The 26,939-nt window shown below is 34.7% G+C and overlaps 2 protein-coding genes and 1 long non-coding RNA gene across 7 annotated transcripts in view; 2 read left to right on the top strand and 1 right to left on the bottom strand.

The window, feature by feature from the left end:
- LOC118172872 (neural-cadherin-like) overlaps positions 1 to 2,763 on the top strand; it is a 73,031-nt gene extending 70,268 nt beyond the window's left edge. The window contains 3 exon segments of the mRNA XM_035337057.1: positions 595 to 608; positions 1,292 to 1,373; positions 1,376 to 2,763. Of these exon segments, the coding sequence (XP_035192948.1) occupies positions 595 to 608; positions 1,292 to 1,373; positions 1,376 to 1,632 (353 nt within the window). The 3' untranslated portion in view covers positions 1,633 to 2,763.
- Positions 2,764 to 5,486: 2,723 nt separating this feature from the next.
- DPY19L3 (dpy-19 like C-mannosyltransferase 3) overlaps positions 5,487 to 26,939 on the bottom strand; it is a 35,466-nt gene continuing 14,013 nt past the window's right edge. For 3 of the 5 annotated variants that reach the window (XM_035337068.1, XM_035337067.1, XM_035337066.1), the window contains 11 exons: positions 26,650 to 26,781; positions 25,433 to 25,534; positions 24,545 to 24,618; positions 24,138 to 24,296; positions 22,413 to 22,529; positions 21,937 to 22,048; positions 21,345 to 21,401; positions 16,798 to 16,880; positions 10,524 to 10,656; positions 9,595 to 9,753; positions 5,487 to 8,987 (listed from right to left, as the gene is read on the bottom strand). In XM_035337068.1, the coding sequence (XP_035192959.1) occupies positions 8,826 to 8,987; positions 9,595 to 9,753; positions 10,524 to 10,656; positions 16,798 to 16,880; positions 21,345 to 21,401; positions 21,937 to 22,048; positions 22,413 to 22,529; positions 24,138 to 24,296; positions 24,545 to 24,618; positions 25,433 to 25,534; positions 26,650 to 26,781 (1,290 nt within the window). In that variant the 3' untranslated portion in view covers positions 5,487 to 8,825. Of the gene's footprint in view, positions 8,988 to 9,594; positions 9,754 to 10,523; positions 10,657 to 14,474; positions 14,570 to 16,797; positions 16,881 to 21,344; positions 21,402 to 21,936; positions 22,049 to 22,412; positions 22,530 to 24,137; positions 24,297 to 24,544; positions 24,619 to 25,432; positions 25,535 to 26,649; positions 26,782 to 26,939 lie in introns of those variants that run through there. The other 2 variants (XM_035337070.1, XR_004753887.1) reach the window with 2 other exon arrangements.
- On the top strand, positions 11,042 to 26,717 carry LOC118172879. The gene is made up of 3 exons (XR_004753889.1): positions 11,042 to 11,168; positions 13,460 to 13,468; positions 26,707 to 26,717. It is a non-coding gene; the product is annotated as an uncharacterized LOC118172879 (long non-coding RNA).

The raw sequence follows: 26,939 nt of genomic DNA, 5'->3' as shown, positions 1-26,939 counted from the left end.
TGAAGCCTCTACAGGTTCTATATACTGATCCTAAATTATTCAGATTTTTAATTGCTTGGATTGCAGCTTCAATACTCTAGTATTTTTAATACCTAATTGTTTGTCTAAATTAAAAAAAAAAATGCCCGGGATTACAATAATTTAGGTATATTCTAATGTTATCTTAACAAAAGGATCCCAAAGGTATGTGGAACAGAGTTTTGTCTTTGGAATGTTAGCTGAGGGTAGATCTACTGGGACAAGAAAGCAGGCTGAATTACTAAGGAGTTTCTGCACCTGAAATAAACATTAATATCCTTCTGAGAAATTAGAGTTTGGAAAAATTGTAGTAATTAGTGCACTGTCGAGTATATACTTAACATTTTATGTTTAGTTGCATTAAAAGCCAGCTTTGAAGCCAGAGGCTTGTAGACTGCCAACTAGTAATGGTATATAATCAAAAGAAATGTCATTTTAATGAACAACTAAGAGCAGTGAAGAACAATTTTAGTATCACCCAGTTCACTGGAGGGCTGATCCTTAACCTATATTTGGACAAACTTCCACTTAAATTTTGTATGGCTGAGTTGTCATCTTTTCTTATTATACTGGTAGCCATGCTGTTACTGGTAGCCTAAACGTACTGTAAACGTTTAGGATATGTACGAGCTCTGTAGGTCTCATTGTCCACCACTAACAGTATCCATTCTCTGGATGAATGGAAATCAGCAGTTATTGTTACAGCCCTGTCCCAAAGCCTAGTTTTAACACTTATTTGGCCTCTTGATTGCAGGTGATTTTTTTTTTTTTTAATTATTTTTCATTTTTTGAAGCAGTTTTCTGTCTCATTGAAATTCAGTAATCGCTCACCAAGACTAGCTAGAATAATCTCTTGTAAAAAGGTTATGCACAATACAGCCTAGGAGAGTAAGTGTAATCTTCTGGAAAGTGCCAGCTGTGACATCAATGGTTGCTATTTAGATGAGAAATACAAATAATGGTTTGCTCTTCTGCATTGTCTCATGCATTTGATAATTGGCAATTACTCCACATTGATAGATCTTGAACAGAAATCACAGTAGATGTCTGAACTTTAAATAGCTACTTGTGAACTGTATTTTCTTGCCTTTGGTACTACACCCAGTGTCAGGGTTTAGTGATGAAAAACACTCAGATCTGAATTTCAGAGCAAAAATTGGGATGCTTATGTCATTCTTATTTGGCTTCTAATAGGAAATTAGACTTGATTTTTAACCTGACACTAGCAGTGCAGGGTGCATGGTGGTGTTTTGCTTTTCTATGCTCATTGTAGGTGGCAGAGTTAGTTGAACAAGCCAATCCTTGTGGTGCGTCCCCAAGTATGCAGGAGCAGACCAAAACATCAGTGCCTACGAAAAGTCTCTTTCTAGTGCAGACTTTGGTCAGTACTTGTCAGATGTTATTAGAAATGCTGAACACCACCCCCAGGCTGTACCCTGTGACTCGCTGCAAGTGTTTTACACAGAAGGAGAAGGCTCAGTTGCTAGCAGTCTCAGTGCCCTGAGCTCCTCTGACCTGGATGAGGGTATAGTGTATGATGACATTAAAGAGTGGGGACCAAAGTTTGAGAAACTAAGTGAACTGTACTTGCATACAGATGCAGAAGACCTGTAGATTACCAGGTATACTATTTTTAGAGTTTTGGAAGCAAGTGTGAAGGACTTCATGCTCTTGCTGCTTACTTTCAATAACTGTTAGTACTGCTCTCCCCCTTCCTTTCTATTTTTAAAAACAACTTACCAAGTTGAAATTCCTACTTAATTGATATATTTAGTAGCAGGAGCTTGTCTTTGATCATTCTGGACATTTACTTTTGGGGATATAAAGTAAAGGGAAAGAATACAGACACAACCTGGACTACTTAAGTCATTCACATAAACGACATGAGAAATAATCATTTTTTTCTGTTGCTAAGGTAATATCGGGCTCTTTGATAGTTCCTTACGTTAGCTCATGTACACAGCATCTCTCAAGGAGCCCGATATTACCTTAATGGCAGAAAAAATTATTTATTTCTCAGATAAACAAAATCCTGGTAAAAGGTTAATAATTAAAAGATGTTTGTTTTCCAAAAATTATGCATGAGCTATCCTGGCTGCTAATGTATCATAGCAGTATGACAGCACAAAATAATGCAGCTCTCAGATACATGTTAGTAGACAATCTTGATCGTTTGGGGGACAAAGAGAGGGAGGAAATAGCAGTTGCTAGGGGTGAAATATCTTCTAAATTACCTAATTCTAATTCTAAATTCTCTTTTCAGACTGTTTAATGTTCAGCTAGTGTTCTGCCTTTTTTTTTTTTTTAATAGAAAATATTTGGAACAAAGAAGGCAGTATTCATATGAGGTGTTGTAAAATGAAGCCACTAAAATAGCTTTGCTTACAGTTACACCAGTAGCTTTTTTGGGAGGTCTGGCTTTTATTTTCATTTTATAGGCTGGATTAATTTGCATGTTTTCCAAGTGAGAAATATCCATGCAGTATCTTGTTTATGCATGCATTTGTGACACACTTTGGACAATCTTGAGCACTCAACTAATGGTTACAGATTCCAGATAATGTGGCATTTTCATCAGAAAAAGCTACATGCCATTTTTACCCATGTCTAATAGTTCTGATTCACAGACAGTGTATGGACTGTGATTTTATTGATTTGCTTACCTGGGAGGAAACACAGGTTCAAGTATCGTGTCACATTCACAAGTCGGGTATGTCAGATTCTATAGTTCATTACTTCAGCAGTTACAAACAAGATACAAACAATAAGTAAATGGATACTATGCACAAAAAAATCTATCATTTTCCCAGACAGCACTAATTGTGTGTGCATTCCTTGTGTTCTTGCCACAACTTTGGACACTGTCATTTTGGTCATTTTCATTTAATTTAGCTTGTAAGCTCCTTGGGGCAAGGACGGTCTTCTTATTTCCCTGTGAAGTGTCATACATATCTAAAGCACTGTATGAATAATAAATAAGCCTTCTGTATATGATGTCTCTTCCTTGCATATATTTAAGGTTGACTAAAGCTTGGATTTTGCTGAATTGCTTCCCTCTCAGCTTTGATCAGACACTTCCACAGACTTCAGTCGTGCATGCTGATTTGTCTGAAGAGGAGCTGAGGGTGGCAGCAGTCGCTTCTGACTGACATGCGGACTCAAGCTTTAGGTACTCACACAACTGTTAATATCTCTGAGTTTTCCAGACAGACAGCTGCAAGCTGGCTGGTACCACAGGCCAGCGCTATTTTCAGATATGAGTGCTTTTTGCAACAGAGAGACCACTATTCTGAGAAGGAAATTACTAACTTTACATGCAATATTTACTCAAATTGTGTTTCCCATTGGCTTTACTCTACAATCAACCCTCTGGCTGGGATTAAGGAGCTAAGAAGCTGACATATAGTATGTTCTGCTGCTCTGAGCCTTACTTTCACCACAAGCAACAGGACGTGTACAAAAGGTGGATGGATAACAGAGTGTCAGGTGTGACAGGCAGGACAAATGACAAGGAAACTAAAATATCTCAGAAAGTTCTGGTTGTTTTCCTTCCTCTTCCTCCCTACCCTGTAATCTTAATTCATTCCCACATGACTACCAAGTTGAGATTTGCAAAGGAATGCAATAAAGAGGAGTCAGTGGTGCTTTGCTCCAACTCCATTGCAGTTAAACACATTTCTGAGCTTCTGAGAAAATTACAGGGTATTCTGTGACATGGTGAGCTCAGCATTGTTTGTTTACGTGCTTAGACCATCTGTGAAATACTTGAATGGTCACTGAGTGGGAGTAAAAGCAAGCCAGACCACAATTCTTGTAGCATGTGGACTTTGCACTACATGAGCAGCTGGGTTGCTCAGCACAGCTGTAGAGTTACTCCGGTTGAGATGGCTCTGATTTCCATTCCCAAACAGGCAGTTTGGAAGCCAAGCTTAAGTTGCTGCTCTGCTACTTCCCCAATTGGAGCTGTGTTGTGATTTGTAAACATACATACACAAATACACAAATAAATCCTCACAGTTGCTGGCATTTATAACTACAGTTACACAAAGATTTTTTTTTATTTTTTTTTACATATTATACAATGTAAACCAAAGGGTCAGAAAAACATTTAACATGCTATAGGCACTTAGGCAGATACAACCTCACCACATACTCATTTGCAGCTGCCATGCCCTAATAAAAACTGCTTTTCCTCTTCCTAGGGATTACTAATTGGTTCAATTAATTTATCTCTTAATTTGCATGCTGCTCTTTTAATTACCGAGGAAATCCTGAAAAGCCTATCTTTGCTTGTTCCTCAAACACACCCAGGCACAAGTATTTCAGCCCCTCTACAGAAAAACCTTATCAAAGCCCAGCACCAACATCTCTCAACAGGGACTGCTTCTGTGCCAACAGAAGGCTTTGCAATAAATGGAGGGGAAGAAAAAAATTTAAATAAAAATCATTGGTCCCTAGGTAGTTGGATTTTCAGTAATCTGGTACTTTCACTAGTCTTCTTCCATGCTCTCTACAGAATAGAACTACAAAATATATTAAGAACATTTTATTTAGTATAAAATATTTGTAAAGGTCTGAAATTTAAGTAATCATGTGGATATTAGTATTTAATGTCTGCTTGCCAACTACATTAATCTTTGTGTTTTTCCCCTTTTCAAATAACATTTCCCAGTATATATAACATGTAGCTAAGCCATATGAAAGCTGAATGTCTTTAGGTCTGACCTACCAGCTAGTACAAGCATGTCTAGAAGAAAAAACATGGTTATGAAATGAGCAGGATTTGGAGAGTAGGAACAAGCTGAGCAGCTTCTTAGTTCTGGAAATGATTAAAAAAAAAAAAGTGGCCATCTCCTGGGGACTTAAATTGTTTGCACCATGCTGTTGTTAACTGTTGGTGAAGACGTTTCAAAAAATGTGGTTCTCTGGAACGCTGAATCCTATTTAAAAAAGCACACCGTATCATGATTATATTCTATTAGTTAAATTAATCTTACGATTTCCTGTTTGTATCTAATTAACATTGGTGACTAAACTCAAAAAGTTCCTCTAGGAGTGGTACTACATGTGAAGATATTCTGCATTCAGGCATCACAAATGGGAAAAGAAAAAAAAAACACACTACCACATGCTGGATTACAATATTACTTCTGCCTATCTTGCTTCTCCCTGCCAAGAGAATATCTAGATTTTTAAAAACATATCTGTGTCTGGACATCTTAATTCAAATAAAGCACATGAGATCTGTAAGGCTTTTCTCCCAAAAGTGTTTCATTTCTATTAAAGCTTGAGTTACAACGCAGAAACAAGCAAATCCCTATTGGTTATAGCAAGTTGGCAGAACACAAAGATGATTCAAAACCCACAGTGATAAATGCCATTTAACAAGCCTGAGAAAGGTCAAAACCTGTCTGCTGAAAAATCTTTTCCTTTCCTTCATATGGACTGAAATAAAGCAGATTCCCTAACAGTCCCTAACACCATAAAAAACAAAAATACCTGATTTTCAAATTATGCAATTTATTTAGTATACAAGAGTCATTACGTCTCTTTACAACAACATACAAAATAACTGTGTTAGATCTCACCAGCAGAACTTTGAAAGACAAAATGAAAATATAGTCCTCAAAGGCTTTTCTCCCCTAAAAACCTTCCAGCCACTTGGTAACGTTTTGCCTCTGTGATCTAAAAATGTCATTCAATGCCAACTATTCCACTGATATTGCACAACTTGAGTTATTCCAGACAGTATGAAACACACATGAAATCGTGACGGTGTCATTCACATAGGTAGTTATGTCAGATTTTGGTAAGTGCATTGGCACGAGTGTTGTCATTGCATCATACTTAATACTACGAAACAGTGATATCACTACAGCCTCTTGGAAATAACGTGAATTGATGTCGATCAGGAACAGGTGAAGTTATAAAAAAATAATGCATATTTTTAATGCAGTAAATATATACCATAGTAAGACACAGGAAGCAGAGAAAATAACCAGACAAATAAAACACCACGTTCCTCCTAGAAGTCTCCTGGACTTAGAGCCAACCTCTAGGAACAGGAAACGTAGCCCTTTGTACCACCAGTCCCCACAGCCCAGTAGCTTGGCCAACACTGCTGGCCACCGTGCCCAGCATACCTTGCTCTGGCGGGCAAGCCTTTAAATCAGGGCAGAGGAGCAGCTCCCCGCTGTCTGAGTGCTGTGTTGACAAGTGTACGTACCTTTCCTCAGAGCTGGTAGGCGCTTTTGTTCCTTGGCATTTTCTATTTTACTGTTTTAAAAAGATCATTCTTCTGAATGCTTTATTACATAGTCATTGAAATACGCCCTTCATCTTAAATCTTCCAAATACAGAAATGTTGGAATAGCTTGGAAGTGTCACAAACTACCTGGCCTTCATGACTGCTAGCTGCAAAAATTACAAAAATGGTTTGTATCTAATGCTTCAAGTTTCTGGTGTGCTACTTTGGGGGATATTAGTGTTATGCAAAAAATTGTTACTGGATCAGGAGAGTTACGGTTTTTATGTGTACCCAAGAACAAAGGTAGCTTGGATTTTATTTTAAAAAACAAATAAAACTTTTTATTTTCTATAAAAAGGTTTAAATTACTCTTTTGGCAAAATTATAGGCTGTGTTTTTGAAGAAAAAAGTCTACTTAAAATAATTGTTATAGTCTGGACTTCTAGTCATAGCTGTTACCTACAAATAAATTGTGAAAATCTTGGGGTACCAATGGATCTTGTAATCTCTCATTTCAATCACAAGAAAGTTACTGCACCTTTAAAGAAAGATAAAACCACATTTTAAAATAAGACAGTACAGCCTAGATATACTTTACCTTACATGTGCTTGTTTTCAATTACAGTAAGGCACTCATTGAGGAATTCACTGACCCATGCTTTCAGCAAGAACAGGCATGCATCATTACGAGCCTAATTAAAGTTTTAATACCAATTAAAATGTTTTATTACTGTATTATGTTAAACTGCAGTGCTCTCCAACCTCATTAAGAGATACAGGAAAGAAATTACTCAGGAGTTTCAGTTGCTCAGTTTAACAGCTTAGCTACTGTCAATGTTTGATTTAAATATAGTCTGATAAAAGCATGCTTTCTTTTTGTGTTAGCATGAAAGTACAGAAGGATGTTGAACACTGTTAATGAGTATTTACTGAATATAAAATTGTTTGAGCATGTGACATAACCATCTCCATCTCTTCAGTAATTTACTTAGTACAACTGAAAAGGGAAAACATTTAAATCATTTAGAATTGGAACACAGCCTAGTTTTGGAACCTAATCTCATTACACATCTTGATTAAATTAAATGTGGAATTTGCTATCAGTAGCACTTTAAGTTTCCCATCATTAGAAATTAATTGCAGTGGTAATTATTACAACAGAGTTATTTGCACAGGCCACAAACACTCTTACAGGTGTTCAGAAGTTAATTCAACATTGGCCTAGAGGCACTTGATTATTACAGTTCTGTTTTTCATAAGGAACAAATGCTCCTCGTGGATGTCTAATTAAAGTTGGAGAGTACTGTTGGACTTTCAATCAGACTTAATTTCTAATTTCAATATAAAACCAAAGCAGTGCTAAAACACAGTAAAAGTTACATATTATCTACAGAGCATTTAAAAGTCAATACAATCCACAGAGTTCTAGCCTGGTAAAAAGACAAAGACTACAAACAAATCACAAATTCTCAGGATTGAGGACAGCTTTCATGTAATGTTCCAAACCAATTTTAAATAACTGTAGTATCTTTCTTAGGTTAAAGAGCAAGGATACAATGATTTTTCTGATAAAATAAACACCCTTGTGACTGGAATAATGTAAAGCAAAGCTCTAATACCCAAACATATTTAAATACCTAAAGGTTCCTGTTAGTTTTAGGGGTGAATGTTTCTTCTGTAAGGTTGGCAGTGTTCAGTTTTGGTATCTTACTTTTGGAATTCCTGTGGGGAGAAAATCACCCCCCTGTAGTTCATAAAGTACATACAGAAAATAATGCAAGAGTCCAAGCTGAGAAATTTGTTATTTTTGTTTGTCCTGAGCATTCTACAAGAATATTTTACAAGGATGCATGCAACATGTATCAAGCATGCTCCAACCTTAACTCTCATTAGAAATAGGTAACACTCCATCATTATATGCATAATGTTATAAAACAGTATGTTTCTGTATCACTAAAAATGCAGGACAATGATTCTTTAAACTTGTTCGCTGATTCTGCAATCACACCCACAACCTTAGAAACTCGTATCCACATACATTCCCAATGAATTCAAAAAAGAGGCACTGAAAGAGCATAAAGATCTGTCAGAATAGATCACATTGTAAGACTAAACCCTATTTTTTTAATTAAAGATTCACAAAGATAACACATACTCAGTATAGAAGTAGCATGGCCTGCTTTCACTGCACTTCTGTAACTTTATAGTAAAAATCTGAAACAGTGAGCAGGCTAGCTATTCTGCAGTGGTCATGCAGGCTGCTCATTTTGTGTGTCTTTCAGGTGGTAACAACTTGAAAGCAATTACATCCCAGGCATTTCACAGCTCGATTTTATAATCAAATGGTCCCAGTTAGCATTTATGAATCCATGACAATGTTGGCAACATCAAGGATGTTATCAAAATGAAAACTTAAACAAACAAAAAATTGCAGTTATTAAACAAGAAACCATCAATGTAAAATGTCTTACAAATGTGAAATGTTTGTAAACTTCTGTATTTTCTAATGTGGGTCCTGGCATTAAAAAAAATACTGAACTTGAAGCCATTGTTGGAAATGTTATTTATGCTTAGCAAGTTTGTAAACATGGAATGTTTTGTTTTGAAACACTCTAGTGAAGTGTAAGGTATAAGAAGGCAGATTTTTTTTAATTTCCTCACAGAAGCGAGGATACAATGAAGGCTTCAAATCAGGTTCATTCTCTCCCAAACCATCCATGATCTGAAATGAAATTGAACAGCTTTGTGAAATATCTTTAGCCAATTCAGTTACAAAAAATAACAAGAAACTGAAAACAACCTTGGTGATACATTCAGAGGGTCTGACTGACCACAGTGACTGTGTGAAACAAGTGAGGGGAACAAAGTAACATGAAACCAGTAAGATTTACAGTATCATTGTCTCTACTATGGACAAAATGCTAACTTGTCACTGGCAAGTATCTGCTTTTGGTTATGTGGTCTGCTACCCTTCCCTGTTATCTCTAGAAATGTTTGACAATTCTCCTTACACAATAGAGTAACACAACTGCTTACTTTTCCTGACGGAGCCAAAGCTATGAAGTGAAAGGGAGCATTATTTGTATTGTGTTAATCTGATGTTCAGCTAAGTGATTGCTTATTTTGCACAGATTGAATTCCATCAAATACTATTAAAAGCAAGGAGGGTTCAATTTGGCAATTTTGAGAACGTCTAAAAGCTCAATTAGGTTTTACTTGCTCCACTTATGATGAAGTGGAAATAACCCAAGCTACTCCAAATCTTAACTGAGCTTCAACAAGAAGCTGAGCAAAATATTTTCTGTATAAATATTGTATGAAATACTTACATGACCATTAGCTATATCAAGTAGGTCACGTAACCTACAGCCTCTACTGTGTCTTCTTTCATAGCAAATACTATCTTCTAGGATCACATAGTCCGTGCCAAAGGATCGTAGTATTCTGTATACATCTTCAGGAGATCTCTTGGCATAGATCTGATAAATCTATAATAGGAGAAAACTGAGTCATAAGGTAAGTGCATAATCACTACCTACTTGTTTGCTCTTTCATGATTCTGTTATTTTGAACCAGAGGAAGAAATGACATTGATAATCCACATGATGTGAATTAGGTATTTCAAAAACAAAACAAAACAAAACAAAACCACAAACAAACCAACAACCCACCTTTACTCAGTATCCATTTACAGTCTCTACAATATGGTATGCATACTGTGATGCACAACTGCTGCTGGCTACGAAACTGAGAGATACGGCTGCTGGTTTCAGAAAGGCCTTGGTAGATGCCTGTAAAACTTCCAGAATGTCTAAATTATAGGAAAGGATAGTTTAAAACAGTCTCCTGGTGTAGAGTTACTCAAGGTAGTTTCTATATAAAATGTTATGTGCTGTTATGTCTGGGAACTCAAGTGACTATCAGGCAAATCAGAAAGTGCTCCATGTCAGTTTAACAGCCCAACTGGGCAGCAGGATCTGTAAACGCCAACAGTACCTAACAGTTTGTTCAAAACTAGCCTGAGCATCTAGTTCAGTTATTCAGACATACACCAGCTGTCAGAAGTGTCTTAGCAGATGCCCAAAGCACTGAGTTTCACAAATGAAGTTACATTCTGGAACTGTATCTGAAAATAAGTTAGAGCAATGCATAAAGCACATGATGTCACTTGCACTATGCCATTAGAGATTGTACGTATTTCCTGAATGGAGCCAGTGACATGAATAGGAATTAGCTTAAGCAATGGCAATACTCTTACCTGTTTTGTTCTCTCTCTCAGATGTTTATCCTCATAATGGGGATGATTAGTTAACGTCCGTCCAGTGCACAGTTTGACTCCTGCTAATAGCTGCATGCTTCCAGCAAACACTGCTGTGTTTGGAGTGTTTGACCTAAACAAATGTTGATAAGTCTGAGGAAGTCTCTGTGGGGGTATTTTTGGCATTACTTGTTATAGATCCAATGGAATGAAAGAACATTTTTCTGTGTCTTCATTATTCAGGGAGCAAACTGGTAAGCAACCATGTTTTTTCTCAAATATGAGGCCTTAAATTCCAATATTTCCTTTAATGATGTACTCTTAAAATAAATCACAATAATAAATACATACTCTGGAACTGTAAATAACAAATGCATTATGAGGAAATTTAGGGAAAACATGATCCTGAAAATGTTAACTAATTCCATATTTCATATGTTTCTTGGGCTCATAGAACCTCTCAATATTCATGAATTCCTACATCCTAATTTAAAGTTCAGGAAACTTATTGTGACTTACATTTGTATCTGATGTAATGTATTCTACATAAAACAGATAATCTGAATGCAAAAACTTGTTCCTGGAATTGATATGGAATTAAAATTTTGCCGTGTCACACACATCAATCTTCCTATTCCAGCAATAGTGGGAGAGAAATTATGAGGAAAGTCACCCTAGCTGAAAAAGCATGGTTCCTGTTACAGGATCAGGGGAATGCACTGGGGGGAAGAGGCCAGACAAATACTATGGGTTATTGATATAGTGATCTCATCTGAAAATTAAAACCAATGCCTAGAATTGTTCCCAGCAAGTTTGGAACTTAAAATATATTAAGACACAGTAAAAGAAAAAAAGTGTTAAACATGCCAGGCAAGAGAGGCTACTATTAGCCTTAAGCTAATACAAGTGGTGATAGTATGCCAATTGCTTAACTGGTTTCTAGCCCTTAGTGAGCATATAACTAAGGGATGTTCTAGGAAGAGATGAAAACAACAGAAAGAAGCATACACTAAGCCAATTAATTTTAAATTGAGGGAACATGAATAGATGCCTAAAATCCAAATGTGTGCACGCATGGCACCTATGATAGTCAAACAAGTGTGAGCCTTTTGAAATTGCACCTACAAATTCAGTCATCTTTAAGCTCAGTGATAGGCTTGAAAATGTTGAGACAAATATTAGCTTTTGCTACTGCTTTGCAAGAGATTATGCTTATAAATGTATTAATGACTACAAACCCTTCCTACAAATTCTTGCATTGTTATATTGATCTCATCTGGGATGGGCAGAGATGGTACTTTTAATATGATAGTTTGACGTTACTGATTTACTAGTTCTTCAGTAGCTTCACTTGGAATTCTGCAAATATTTTATCTCCTTTAAAATTTATTTTAAAACATTTTAAAACATTGAAAGTCGTGTCATGAAGTAAATGTTTTATTAAAATAAATTAATTCATTTTAGAATATTATGCAAATGTAATGGTACTGACAGGCTGTCAGCTAGGTTTCATCCTTGCATCTGCAAGAAAGCACAGTTCTTTAGACTAAGCTGAAAACATGTGGACTAGGTTCATATGGGAACTTCAGAGAGCTTAAGACACCGAAATAGAAAATGATGATTCTGAACGCTTTCAATATGTCTATGTTACTGTGAGAAGTCTGTTTCAGTTCCAGATTAGTTCAAGTTTCATAGCTCAGCAATACTTATCTCCTGACTTGGCCTCATCCAGGCAATTTGGCACCTCTGATTCCTGAAGTACCAAGAGCAAATTGCAGAATCAAACTTTTTTTTTATTATTTTTTTTTATTTTTTAAAAAAACTAACAAGCAAACAAAAACAGCCTACAGCCTCTTTTCTTACAAAAGAAAACTTCAGGAGATGGCGACAGTTTCCTTTTTTCATTACTCACTGGTTAAAACACTTGTGCAAAATGTAGAAGATGTACAAGGTTCAATTCCCTTGTTTCTAAAAGTAATCTCTCTTGCCGAGGAGGAGTGAAATACAGTTCAGTTCATTCTTTATTTATTGGGCATTAAGAGGGCATTGACCATTTTCCCTCCTGCTATACTTTAAAAGCAATCCAATGATCTTCTCTTGCTTTCCAAAAAATTGGCTTACAGGCCTTGGTCCTAAATGGAATTGGGAACAAGGTATTCCAGGTGAACGTAGATGTTTCCCCAAGACTCAGATTTACGTGTCTGAAGCCCTACACGTACTACTGTCCATATTTTACCTGGGCCAGCTCAGACAGTTCCCAGGCCAACAACCAGTGTGACCTTCATGTGATTCTAATCTCTATTTATATCTTAAAGAGCTTTAACTGGTAGCTGCTACTGAGCTTTTATCTTCTGGAACAACCACTAGAGGGGGACATGACAATTAACTATTATTTTTCAGGTACAGGATAATTTCTACATTTCATGCAAGCATCCTTCTCTAATACTTCTACCTACATCAGTCACTAAGTGCTGTGGTCTGTATCCAAGGCAGCTAATGTGCATCAAACCACTGAATGACACTTCTCTATTATAGAAAAATGAAGCAATTTTTACAAATATCTGAACAAATGATGTATAAAATGAAAGGATAATTTATTTTCATAGCTTTCCGCCAAGCTCCATACCACACTGCCCAACCTGCAAACAATTTATTCTGTATGAAATATCACTAAATAATGACAAGGACTTACAGGTCAAACTGATTTACATTATGTAATTTAAATGTCATTCCAAGCAGACTTGATGGCATTTTGAACAAACAATCTCATTTATTTTTGAAGGTCTAAGCCTTCAACAAGTTAATTACAGCTCAACTAATGCATAAACTAACCACTACAGTACAACGTGTGAAGCTTTCCTTTATCTAAATTTAAGAATGTAGAGAATTGTGTAAATACTAAGGAATAACTCATTAAAAAGAAAAGGGCTTCACAGGAATCATAGGTCTATGCTCAACTTGCACAGACTCTAAACATTGTAGTAATTCTTTCTGTTAATAAGCTGCTACAGAATTATTGCAAGTTTGTTTTAAGGAAGCCTTAATGAAATGGCAAGTGTTGTAATCACAAGTTGTATCATTAGAAAGAAAAATAGCTATTTCTATTTACTGAAAGTCCTCCAGAGTTAAACTCAGTAGTCAGCTTTCAAAGGTATAAAATCAGGTAAATTTCAGATTATTCTTAGCACTTGGGTGTGAGATGAATAAACAAAGCAAAAGGTCTTGAGAAAAGGAAATTCTGAAAAGCGCTTCTCAAAGAACAACAAGATGCATTTTTGTTAGTTCCAACCTCAATTTCTTGCATGCACGTTTTGTTCACATAAAGGAGTGCACCTACACTGCTGGGATAAACATTGTTCTCAGGCACTACCAAGTTCGTGCCTGAATTTTACAGGCAAATCAGAGTCAATAGCAAAGGAAAAGCCCAAGAACTTTGGGAAAGAGTAATTTAAACAAGTGTAATATTGCCCTTAAAGTCTGGAATATGGGTTGATTTCAGTATGATTACCCTTGAAAATGAGTCATGTAGGTAAATAAGAGTGAAGAGTTAAAATTTATAACTGGCTTGAAATTAAAATATAGCCGTTAATACAAATTACGGGATGAAAGAACTCGCGTCAAAACATGGGCATTCTATTTTTGTAACCTTAGCTGCACCTTCAAAATTTGGGGGGGGGGGTCTCCACTAAAATAAAATTTGCCTGATTGATCCCCATGTCTGAATTAAATCCATTTGACACATAACTATGCTTTGCCAAATCTTAGTCTCAGTTAACTTCCCCACTATTTTGGCTGTTGTCTGAGATTTCTTAAATTAACAACAAAACCAAAAAAAAAAACAAAAAAAAAAACACCTTTTCTATTATTTTTATTAACTGTTGATAAAATATTCCACAATTCTAGACAGCTTTCCCCCTTAAAGGCTGAAGACATTGCTTCTTAAACACTTACCAGAAGAAAACAGAGTAGGGAAGTTCACACTACTGATTTGCTCATTCTACTGATATTCTTCCCCATCTCACAAATGAGCATACTGTTCCTGTTGTCTTAGGGAGAAAGACCAAAACTAAGAATTTTAATATACCTCCCATCTGGAAACAATGCTATGAACTATCCCTGTGTTACTGGTAGGACCTTCTTGACCTCTGTTTTTTTTTTTTTTTTTTTTTCTTTATTAACTAGAAAAATGAGGTGGAGGGTAGGAAACGACAAGACTGGGATATGCAAGCTCATTATGTCAAAAATTGTGCTCTAGAATGGATGCAGTCCAATACATGCAGGCACTTTATTTTAAAGATATAAACCAGTATATTTTCCTGAAAACGTTATGCAAATGTTAGTAAAGGAAGGAGTTAATACATCTGAGACCCTTCATAGTGGACAGACTAATAGTTGGCTATCATTCAGACTATATATTTGTATATTTGGCCAAGTTAATATGCATTTAGATCTAAGCAGATCAAGAGATGTGAAGAGACTGCAACACGGATGAGTTATTCATAATTCAGTGCTGCATGAGACAAATTAGAGCACCTTATGCTGAGTTTTAGTAATGAATGATTAGTTCCTGATACCAACCTTGCCAGATCATTAATTGTAGCAGAGTTATCAAGTGTCAGTATCATAAAATACTTTTCTTACACATCAAAACTTAAGAAAATCAGTCTCACTTTTAGAAACTATTATTTTTGTTGGCTTGTATTTAATGCACTAATAATTAACTCTTCTTTGTATGAATAATATGTCTAAACAAAATAAATTCCAAATAGAAAATTTACCTCTAACTGTCTGTCATGACATGAAAAGAGGACAAGCACTGGTTTAGCATTTTCAGCACTAAGAACATATGAAAAATTATTCTCATTGGATCAAGTCAAATCCAGTTCATGACTGGGAGTAACTCCACGTGCATATTTTATGTATAAATCTATATATAACTCCATATATTGTACACAAGAAGCCTGAACTATCAGACATTTACCATCTTTTAATAGAACAGTAGTGCTAAATTGAACTGGCTGGTAAACATTAGTCACAAAAATGTGTCAATATGGCTGCAGAGATTCTAAATGATGTTTTTTCCATCATTTAGAATCTCTGCATTTAGAATCATGGCCTGCTTTCAAAATATGTCAGGGAAGACTTGTAATGCATTTTACTTCTAAATTACTCCTCCTAGTTTATGGATTAAAAATACAAGATTATGGGGTACAAATACGCTGCTATGGGTAGAATGGTCTGGGTGAGTGGCTTCCCTGAAATTCACTGTATATGAAAACGCAATAGAGGGTTCCAAGGAAATACTAGGTCAGTGCTAAATGTAGTATGTCTAGAATAGTCTCCTCCAGACCATGAAACTGATTTTGAAAAATAAATAAAATGCTCCAAATAAATAAAAATCCCAGGGATATCTCTATATTAACCCGAACTTAACTTGAAAGATTTTAGTGGTTAACTGTATGTTAATAGAATATCTCTCTTAAATTCACAGTTCTCCAGAGAATGTCCTATTTGGTCCTTTTAATCAGATCTACTTTAGTGTTCTGAACTGCTTTCATCAAAAAAGTACTTTCCTATGCTTTGTGAGAAAGCAGAAGTGATGAGGTGGGGCTGAAACGGTTCTCACACTCCTGAAGCAGACTTTGTACCCGTGTTTAGCCTTGTTAAGTTCAATTACAAATATTTTGTTTACAGTTTGGAACATATGCTAGGATTCATTCTAATAAGTAATTCTACTATTTTAAAGGTCAAGAAACATACTGTAGGGTACAGATCTCCTGGCCCTAAAACTGTACATACCATTTTTTTTACAATTATAAACATTCTATTTTTTTTCTTAAAGAAAAAGAAAAGGGCATGGGAATGGGTGGAGGACTGGAAAATCAAAAGGAAATTGTTTCAGTACAAAGAACTACTAATGTAAAGAGGTAGACATAATATGATGGAAGAAGTTTGACACCTCCAAAATGACTCTTTCAGTTGGGAAAACTGTGTGCTTATGGGAGCAAATGTAATCAACTGCTTTCCTGGCACACATGCAATACAATAGCATGATACTGAACCAGAAAAAAAGCAGGCTGGGGGGACTTTGCATACTGCTGTCCTCCACAGCCATTAATATGCTAACCTCTAAATACCCCGTTCATCTGCAACTATCTCTGTGGGTCACCAGAGATCACTGATGACCTGTGACAAATAAAACAGAGGACTATAACTAAGAACATCAGATTTATATAAATAGCATTCAACATAAATAGAGAAAAAATCCTCTTACTTAATCCAGTTCATCAGCTCCACAGTGTCTGGGTCATAGAATTCTCTCAGCTCTGACAGTTCATCCATTATTCCTGGCCAGAACTACAATGAAAGGAAAATAAACTGAAGATAGAATGAACAAAACAACTTCTGGATGTTGAATTATTTCCTCTCAGCTGGTAATTGATCTTGTCCAGCTCATTGATTGCAAGAGTTAAGCACATCTACCCTTCTTATGAAGGATATGTGACTGTCATTATAACATAAACACAGTTTCAAAGTTACAGATATGCAGCTCTTGCTAGATGGCCAAAAGGAATAATTAATAATAATTAATAACCTGTTGTGGTGAGCTTCAGGAGCTTTTCTCAGAGCTCTGGAAAACTCTCACTGGAGTGAGTGGTTCTGGTGAGAGGTTTTCAAAACTTTGTTATAGTTTAAGATCAGATTATATCTTAATACTTGTGGGAAACAAGAAGTTGTCACCAAATGTGATTGTTGTGCATTGTATCTGCTTTACACATGAGTCATTTCCTTTCACTGGACTATAGAATGAATGGTAGTATTTTAAGTTATTTCTTCATATGGCAAGCTTTAAGAAAAAGATCAAGAAAAAGAGTCATCATGTAACAGTTCAGTGCATGACAGAAAAGCCATTAAATAATGTCAATGACTATAGGAGAAGGAAAGGCACCAGAACTTGACATTAACGTTAGAAAAACAACTTATAACTAAATGCAAAGAGGTAGGAGATGTGTATCAGAAGTTAAAATCTTTACATGTGCTATGGGTGCCTTTAATGGCATTTCAGAAGTTTGAATTCAGAGAACCACTAAAAGGAAAAAGGAGAGTACTAGTGAATGGTGACTTCCCATGTGGGGAAAACATTTCAAAACTTACTGAAGACAGTACATAAATCAAAGTTGGAAGAAGGAAATGAGAAGGACTGAAATGGATTTTTGAAAGCTGACCAAAAAAAGAAACGACCAACCCACCCACCTAACAGAACAGAGATTTATTTGAAGGGTTTCTTGTTCAAGCTAGAGAATATTCAAGGGCAAAAGGGAGCAATTAAGAAACATAATTAAAGTTAAAGTTAATGGCTGATAGTTTTACATCTGTCTTTACTACAGAGGACATTGTGGTGAAACCTATTCCAGACCTGCTTGCTTAGATAATAAGGATTGCTGGCTTGCAAAGTGAAATGTCACTGGAAAAAAGTATAAGAAAAACCTCTTGATGATCTAAAAAACCATAAATCATCCAATTTAGATAATTTTCATCCAAGAGTTCATGAGGAATTTGAATGTGATGCTGCTGAGCTACTTAGCAAAAATATGCGTTCTTTTACCACAAGTGTAATTATGGGCTGGGGAGCAGGAGATGTAATTGGGTTGATTAAGACACTTATTAGCTTACTGTTTATTTTATACATTTGTTAAAGTAATACTGACTGGTAGATTGAGAAATGTCTAAAAGACAGTTGTGGAAGAATCATGGCCTTAGTAGTGTTTTGGAAAATACTGCAGTTATTATAACATATTTCTGCTCTTCCGAAGATCTCCCAAGTGATTGGTAAATAAATTAAGTAGTTGTGAAATGAGACTTTAGAGTCTAATAACAGAACAAAAATTCCTCTCTTCACTGCTGAACTATCCCAGGTAGCCAAATGTTCTGAAAGCTTGAAATGCCAATTGCTTGGAGTCCCTTCAGACTGGAGACAGTGGAAAAAGGGCTCTGCATTGAGTTTAGATTATGCTGCAGACCTGCCATGCAATGGATATACACCTTGAGGATATACACTTGGCAATTTAAACTCAATGCTTGTGATAAGAACACAGGAATTTTTAAAAGCTTATAGGTTTCCCCACATAAAATCTTTTAATTCTATCTAGAAAGCCTAGAATTTAAATAATTATCCCAGCCATAGATTTGGAGGTGCTGAACAGGTAACTAAGATTCCTAGCAGTTCAGCACTTTTCAAATACAAGGCTAATAATTTTGAATTCAAAAAGTTTAAGTATTAATTATTTGGCCTCTAAGTGTAAAGCAGAAACTACCACATTATAAATATATACTGTTGGCCTAAGAATGAAAAATAGCAATCTTCTTAGGAACTGAATTAAATATTATGAATAAAAATAAACATATTTTCTTTTATCATTTCTTCTCCAGACTTTCATGTTCACAAACTTTAGGTGTAAAGTATAAATACATACAGTGCATACAAGGAACTCTTCAGCCAAAGACAGCTCAGATCACTAGTATGTGTTGAGCTATGAGCTCAGACAAATGTCCGTTTGGAGCAAAAGGACTTGGCCATGATAAAGATAAAAATGCAGTTTAAGAAACTGTATGAATTAATAGTTTAGTAGCAAAGCAAAATAAAGATTATTTGCCAGAAACAGTAACTGCAAACTTGCTGAAGCTCAGGAACCAATTTCCAGTACCAATAATTTATTTAGGAATGACTGACATGCAAACACAATTTGATGGGTATTACTCTGTTGAGAAGTTAAATGCAGTGGACACTGATACAATCAAAATCTATCTACAAAAAATATGAAGTGAAATACGGAGAACATTTAGTACTGCATTATATCCACATGTTTATCTGTGACACAGCTAAAGAATGCACAGAGGTACTACAGTACTTTTACATGAAACCTGAAAGACAGCTAGCATTTTAGCTGAATGTGTATCTGAATAAATTATTGTTCAAGTGATGATTTGGGACTCTGGTAACTGCAAGCCTCAAAAGAGGCTTTCATTAGCTTATTTAGGATTAGGTTAATAATCCCATAAAACTCCTATTTTGAGAAATGGCACTGAAGGGCTCTTCTCACAAATGTATGCTTAACAGGTAATGTAGTACAAATTTACAGACACTACGAGCACAAGAAAACTGGCTATGACAGCCAGTTAAACTTTGTGGTGAATATGTAGGACATTTGTTCATCTGAGCAGTTACTGTGCATGAACAGATTACTTTTTAACTGGAAAGGAGAAAGATGAATAAGTCTCTTATCAAAAACTCCTTGTTCCATCAGTTTTCATGTAAAGGTTCTGGAAGAATAATAAATAAATACTTTCTCAAAGAACTGATGGATAGTTTCTGATCTCTCTAAGAATTTTCATTCTAATCATTGACAGGGAATCTGGTGACAAGTTTTACCTGTCAGCTAGGCTTCTTTCCTGAAAGCTCACTATTAGTGCTTTGTGGAAAAAAGAAAAACACAAATATATCCATTCATCTGTACTTGCAAGAATTGACTTTTGAAAGACAAAAATACCAGGTTGATGTATATTTTTATTCCCACTGAGCACTTCTAAAAATTGTATTTTTAATGTCAATAAAAATTACTTCCTATATTTAGAAGAAACACAAAAAATAAGGCTCATCAGGCAGACTGAGCTCAACTACAACTGATCCAAAGCATATGAAAATCATTGATTTTTGTTGACTTTAGAATTGAATCTGACAGATTCAGGAACTTTGTAGCTGCTCATGGAGAGTAGGAGGAAAAGTATTTCTAACTAATCTGTCACATTAAACCATTAGAATTTTATGCTCTTAGCATCATCCATGTCAAAAGAAATGGCATTATTGTGATTTTTTTCAGAGATGATAGAAAGGGAGAAGATGATAGAAAACCTCTTCCTCAGCTAGCACACCAATGAAAAAAATCCTAAAAAATCCTCTAGCAGAGTAACAGCAAAATTTAAGTAGAATTCATCAGCATAACTTTGCTAAAAAAACTTTTTTTTTTGACTTTTTGTTTCACTTTATTAAAGTGGAGAAGCAAAAAACATACTTCTGGAGTGAACTCTTAACAACTTTCTTAACTGTTACGCTTTACTACTACCTTTTAAACTTTAATAATGCAAGTTCACCTGAAGTTTCTCTGAAGGTAATATTTAACAGAAATAGTCTCATCTCATACTAGGTCTTGCAGAAAAAATGTCTGCAACCAAGTGGCTTCTGATTTTTTTTTCTTTGCAAATGCAGATTAAAAGGATGGTATTCCCATTAATGTAATGATATAATTCTCACTGCTGTGACAGACTGACAGACACATAAACTTGTAAAAGTTATTATTTTAGCCTGTTATTTATGCTTTCTCAGTCTGTTCTGTATTTTAAAATGTCAGAGGGGGCACTGTAGTAGAGAATGTTTAGATTATTTCTCCTCCTACAATGCATCATCACACAATTTAACAATCTGCATCTTATCTGCATACTATCTGCAACTTAGTTAAAATCAAAACAAACAACTTAAATTTTCAGAAAGTAAGGCATATAAATCATATAAACCTGCTAACTTATGCATATAATTAGACAAACATTTGTTGTCTAATATGAACAATCCTTTGGATCAAATGAGTAATCCTTTAAATGTAACATCTTATGAATAAAGGTATATGCACTTTAGGCAAATCTATCATAATTTTTAAAATTCAGCTAAGACCTTCTATGCAATTATGTATGGACAACATCTCCTTAGTAAAAAACGAAAATCCCATGCAATTAAAAAATACCAAAACACTGAGAGAAAAAAATACTTACCTTATATGAAATATATAGCAATGTAATTATTGGTATGGAATATTTAATCACTTGTGTCTAAAAGAAATCACAAAAAAAAAGGTTATTCTGCTCTTTTTTATACTTAGTTTTCAATATATTGATACATGACATGCTTATGTGGTAGAATTTACACGTTTTGAATTTCAAGTTCATATTCTCATTTTGTTTTACAGTAAAGCTCTTATTATACATCTACCACAAAAATATGGATTTATATCTGTTTAATCTATCTTCTGCCACGGTAAAACACTGTACTGTTGAGTTTAACAGACTGTAAAGTTCTCTTCAGACCGCTGATGATTTCTTAGTATGGTGACTAAGACTTTTTTTTTTAGTAAAATTGTAGTTATTTTTCACAGCTACATCATTATTGCCATCTAGTGTATTCAAATGGAATTGTTTAATATATAAAATACTGGAAAATGTATTTTACTTGATAAGCTTATACAAATATACTTCAGAAATAACTAGTTTAAGAGGACTACAAACAATATTTATAGTTTTGAGTCTTGACTGACTTCGCTATGAAGCAAAAATTAACTTCATGAAATCCAGTACGTATAGTGCCAACCCGCTGTGATGTGTAGAGATGAAAACATTTCAGGATTAGTCGCCATACTTCTGTATTACACAGGCCAAAAGATGCAAATACACACATGTGGGACGTCCACAGGTACTTCATTCTGAAAGAATGCACACAATTTTTTTGCTTATGATCTGGGATTCTGCTAAGCTGTACTAAAAGAGCAGTTACATTACAGACATTTTGAACACAATTTTCTTGGACTTTCAAGACTATTAAATAATATAATGAAAGATCAACATTACACTTTGCTATCTGCTCATGAAATGTTATCTGCTCCCCAAATTCCAAAAAATATTTTTTGGCAGAATTTAGGGAGATGTCTCAGTCAACAGGAAGTGATACACCAGGGAGAGAAAAGAAAGTTCATGGCCCTATCATTTTATGGTCAGCATTTTACACTCTTACTAAAATATATTGTCTACAAAAACCTTTAGAATAACAATAACAACAAAAAAATGTACCTCATTGTGCTTAAGGCCAGACACCCAAAAAGAACTGTGTGAATTAAGTTGTAAGCAGCATCAGGCTTCAGTGTTATTGTGTATTCTTCTGCTTTTTCCTGAACTTGATTTGAACCACTGATTAAACACAAGAAACAAAGTGTTATATTAAGTTCTGTTTCACACATCATGTAGTAGTTGGCAGTATTTAAAAAAAGCACATTTAATCCTGATGCAAAAGAGCAATACTGCTACTATCAGCCCAAAATCTTATATTACATCTATGATATAATTAAGCCTGATAGCACCAACTTGGTAGAGCAACAGGTAATTTTCATGTCTGGTTTACTGCATGTGCAGTGGGTTTAAATAGGTTGTTTGAGAATGAGACACAATTGTTTACAGAATGGTATACTTGAACAACTTGGTCTATTGCTTGAAGCAGCTACTCCCACAGGTCTCACAAGGCTTTTGATGACAGTAAAAAACTTTGTTGGTATATCTGTATGCTTCTTAAACTAGAATTTAGTCCATCTACAGGAAAGTAAGCTTACAGAAAGGAAGTGCTGAAGAACTGGTTATTATCTAATGTGGCCAGTTTTGTGAATGTTCATGGAGGTCTGGTCAAAAAAGAAGCTGCTTAAATGCATGTGGGGGTTTTCCTGTTTGTTTTTGGGTGGGGGGGGGGAGTTGACATAACTGGGTCAGTATTAAAAACTGCTGTAAAGTCTTGGATTACATGAAGGGTCACAGAAATAAATAGGTGTAGAGTCTTTTGTTAGTTTTTAAAAATTGACTACTGCAATTAGTTTTTCAAGATGTCATCTGAATGCCACCAAAATGCCTCGTAGACGACTGACTTCACAATCACCATATCATAGTTTTAGAATCATTACATGTCAGACCCTCTCTCACTCCCCTTTGCCCTCCACACCTTTTTATTGTTTTCCAAAAAGCCTACAATGATTGATATTAGTAATACAATACTCCTTGATTTTTGGTTAATCAGGTTTTCTATCATCCCTTCTAACTTTTGCCCACATTATAAATGTAAAACTGAGTAGTCTATAATTAATAATTTACTTAAATATGTATGTATATGTATATATATATTTAAATTAGTACTTAGTACTAATTTTCTTCTCCTTTTCTGTAAATTACTCCATATCCTACACCTTAGCTACAGGAACTAATCAAAATTATCTGGTGGCAGGTAATGGACAGTTGCAGTCAGTCTACCATTCTTGCCACCTCTTTACACAGATTGTAGCAGTTAGGTCAGAGTATGTTAGTTCCTACCTGGGCAGCTTGAGGATACCCACCAGCAAAATCTCTGAGTACCTTGCACAGGGGAAATTAGATGAAGTATAGAAACTAACATTGTCTTGTATATTAAAAAAAAAAGAAAAGCACACCTTCTTCCTCCCTTCGCCAGAAAAAATAAAAAGCCTAACCACCAAACAACCCTGTATATACTGTAGAACTTCAACAGCAGACAAAAGAACTAGGAAGAATATTGCAAAGATTATTTCTTTGTTCAGTCATGTTATGCTGATTGTATTTTTAGCTTTAGTAGGAAGTCACTTATTTTGTCTAATCTCTATCTACATAGTACGTCCTATTGTTTCCTTAGCATAAGTGGAAAGTCGTAACGTATGCTGCTGCATTCAACTGTCAGTTCCTTTGCCTGCTGAAGAAAACTGATTTTAAAAAATAATAATAAATTATTTTAAAAACATATTTTACCTGAGGTTCCGAAACACAACAATGAGAGCTGCTACTGTCATAGGAAAGAGACTGAATATGTAGATGTAAAAAAGTAATGTGTCCGAGAGTCTTGAAAAAGTATTTAATGGTAGTAAACCAAAAGCTTCTTCACAAAGATAGAGGTTAGCATCAAAATCTCTAAAGAAAAAAGAATAATACTTGTCATCACGTATTTCATAACTTGATATCAAAAAGGACCAAAGTTTCCTTTTTTCCAAGCAATTATATGGTCACAGTTGAATAGCTTTTTATAGAAAAAAAAAAGTCCTACATAAACACAGGGTAAAAATTCATGATTCATTACTAGGATTTTAAATAAGCAACAACCTGCAGGCTTCAGTTATTGGAGCTTTACAACAAAAAGTAAAATTGCAGCTAACTCATACCTTGTTGCCCCAAATCCAAATTTTGCTTTCAGGAATTTGAATATATGTTCATCTGATTCAAGATTAAGACTTTTCTACAAAAGGAAAAAAAAAAGGAATCAATACTTTTAAGTACTGAAAAATTAAGCTTCACCTAGTACGCTTGTTTTTTACTTTTGAAATTAAACTATGAAGCAAACAGGCTTACTGAGATAGAATGAGTGCTTATTTTATTTGATTGGAAAGCATTCTGTAATATGGTGCTGTGATTCAAAGGACAAGTTATTTACCTTTCAAAATACATATACTGGTTTCTTATTTACAGATAAATTTTACCCATGACAGGTTGGTTTTAGCTCTAAGTTTTACTTCAATGACTTATTACATCTTACCATGATATTTTATATTACATATGTATTAAGTTTTAATGTCAGTTTTACAATCTCTTGAAAAGCAGAAAACTGCTACTGTCTGTACTATTGTGCAGATCTCTCTATGCACAAGAAGTACATAAAAATACAGAGTCTACATCAGTTTTACAGCAAGCATTTATTTTAACTGCGTTCACTGAAAAGTAAATTAAATGAAATTTTGCAAATGCTCAGCAGTATCATAATGCAGTGTAAATCTATTTTTTTATAAATTAACACTACATATTCAAATACACATTCATAACTTGAAGTTTACCTGTACCTTTATGTTAAGAGTTTTAAGATTGTATGTTTTAAAATATACCAAAAAGATTAGCAAAGCAATCTTTTAATTTCTGAAACTTGTTCTTAGAAATGTAGTGATATCCTTGCAATTTTTATTTAAAGATACTATTGTAGATGACCTCTTTACAAGTACCTTTCAATATTACAAAATTAAATTTTATAGTATTACTGTATTAAAAAAATATTTCCTTACCTTAATGAATTTATTTACTAGAAGAGTCAAGCTTGAGACGAACAGTACATGGAGGGTAAGTTTCCCAAGCCTATTAAGCAAGTTACCCTTCTTTAAGTTTTTCTAGACAGAAGAAAATATGAATATTTCAATATTTAAAATATTTAGGATTTGTATGTATTTGGAACAAAACCAACAACTATTTGAAACCATTTATTTGTTAGGCCTTTTATCAGGATATGTATTAGGCTCATGTAAGTAAAAATTCAGACATAACCAAGTATCCAGAATAATGATATATTTCTTCCCTGAAACTTTTTTATGACAGTATCATAAAAAAACTCTCCAGCATATTCTTTTGGCACAGTTATTTAACTAGGCAAATAGCCTTCATTTAAAGGTGGCACCAAAAGGAGTATTTACACAATTACTGGCACCCAGAGAAACTGGCTGTGATCCAGGATTCCTCTAACTTCAGTAGCATGATGTGTCTCTTCAAGTGTCTATTCATTAGACTCTCCACCTAAATGTGGCAAAAATGTATTCTGACTAAAACTATCAGTTGATGTGATTTTGACCAATTTTCCAGGTCAAAGCTTCAGATCCAAGAACTGTACTTCTCATGCTCACAGGCAACTTGGATTAGGTGCAGATATTGTCTAACTATAAAACCAAACCAAACCAAAAAAAAAAACCACCTGCTTTTAAAAAGTCACAATAGTGAGAGAGAGCAGTTAAGGCTCTACAGGTTCATATATCCTGGTTAGAGGCAGTCAACAATGCTAGTAATAGGAAAAACAGAAATGTAAATAGAGGAAAAATTCCTAATCTTTGAAAGAAACAATAGATTTCAGTAAACTGAATTTAACATATACCTACATCTCATAAAATATTTTTGTAGAGGCAGATCTGTAAATCTAAGACAAACACTTGTGCTGAAACAAATGTAAAGTCCATTTATGCAATCTTTTTGCAGAATCCAAACTAAAGCTTGCACAATCATATGTTAATAGCAATCACAGAATTATGGTGTTTGGTGTGCTCAGTTACACCGTAGTTGGTGTAATTGAATTCATTATTTGTTCATGCAATATTTTTGTTCCTCTACTCGAAAGTAATTCCTATAATTAGTAATTTAAGATTATAATGCATACAAATTATTCATTTATAATATATAATGTGTAATACATATATAGTATGTAGTGTGATATATACTTCAAACATATTTCAGTACATACCTGGATTGTTCTTGCTATCAAGATAGAAGCATTAAAGCTTATAAGTAATGATCCAAGAATCATAGAATTAAAAAACTGTAGGACACAGACTAGCAGTAATCCAGAAATTTGGATGATATAGAGCCTTGTAACCTGTAAAAATAATGATACTTTTATGCCTACAAAATTTTAGTCAGCTGCTTTTCTTAGAATATGTTTTATAATTTATTTCAACATCAATTACTTTTACAAAGAATATATTGTCTTACACTATATCATCACGCCTAGATCCATTACTATACTCCTCCTAT

Source organism: Oxyura jamaicensis, chromosome 11 (assembly GCF_011077185.1).
Source record: "Oxyura jamaicensis isolate SHBP4307 breed ruddy duck chromosome 11, BPBGC_Ojam_1.0, whole genome shotgun sequence".
NCBI lineage: Eukaryota > Metazoa > Chordata > Aves > Anseriformes > Anatidae > Oxyura > Oxyura jamaicensis.
This window is presented reverse-complemented; position numbering and strand designations above follow the sequence as displayed.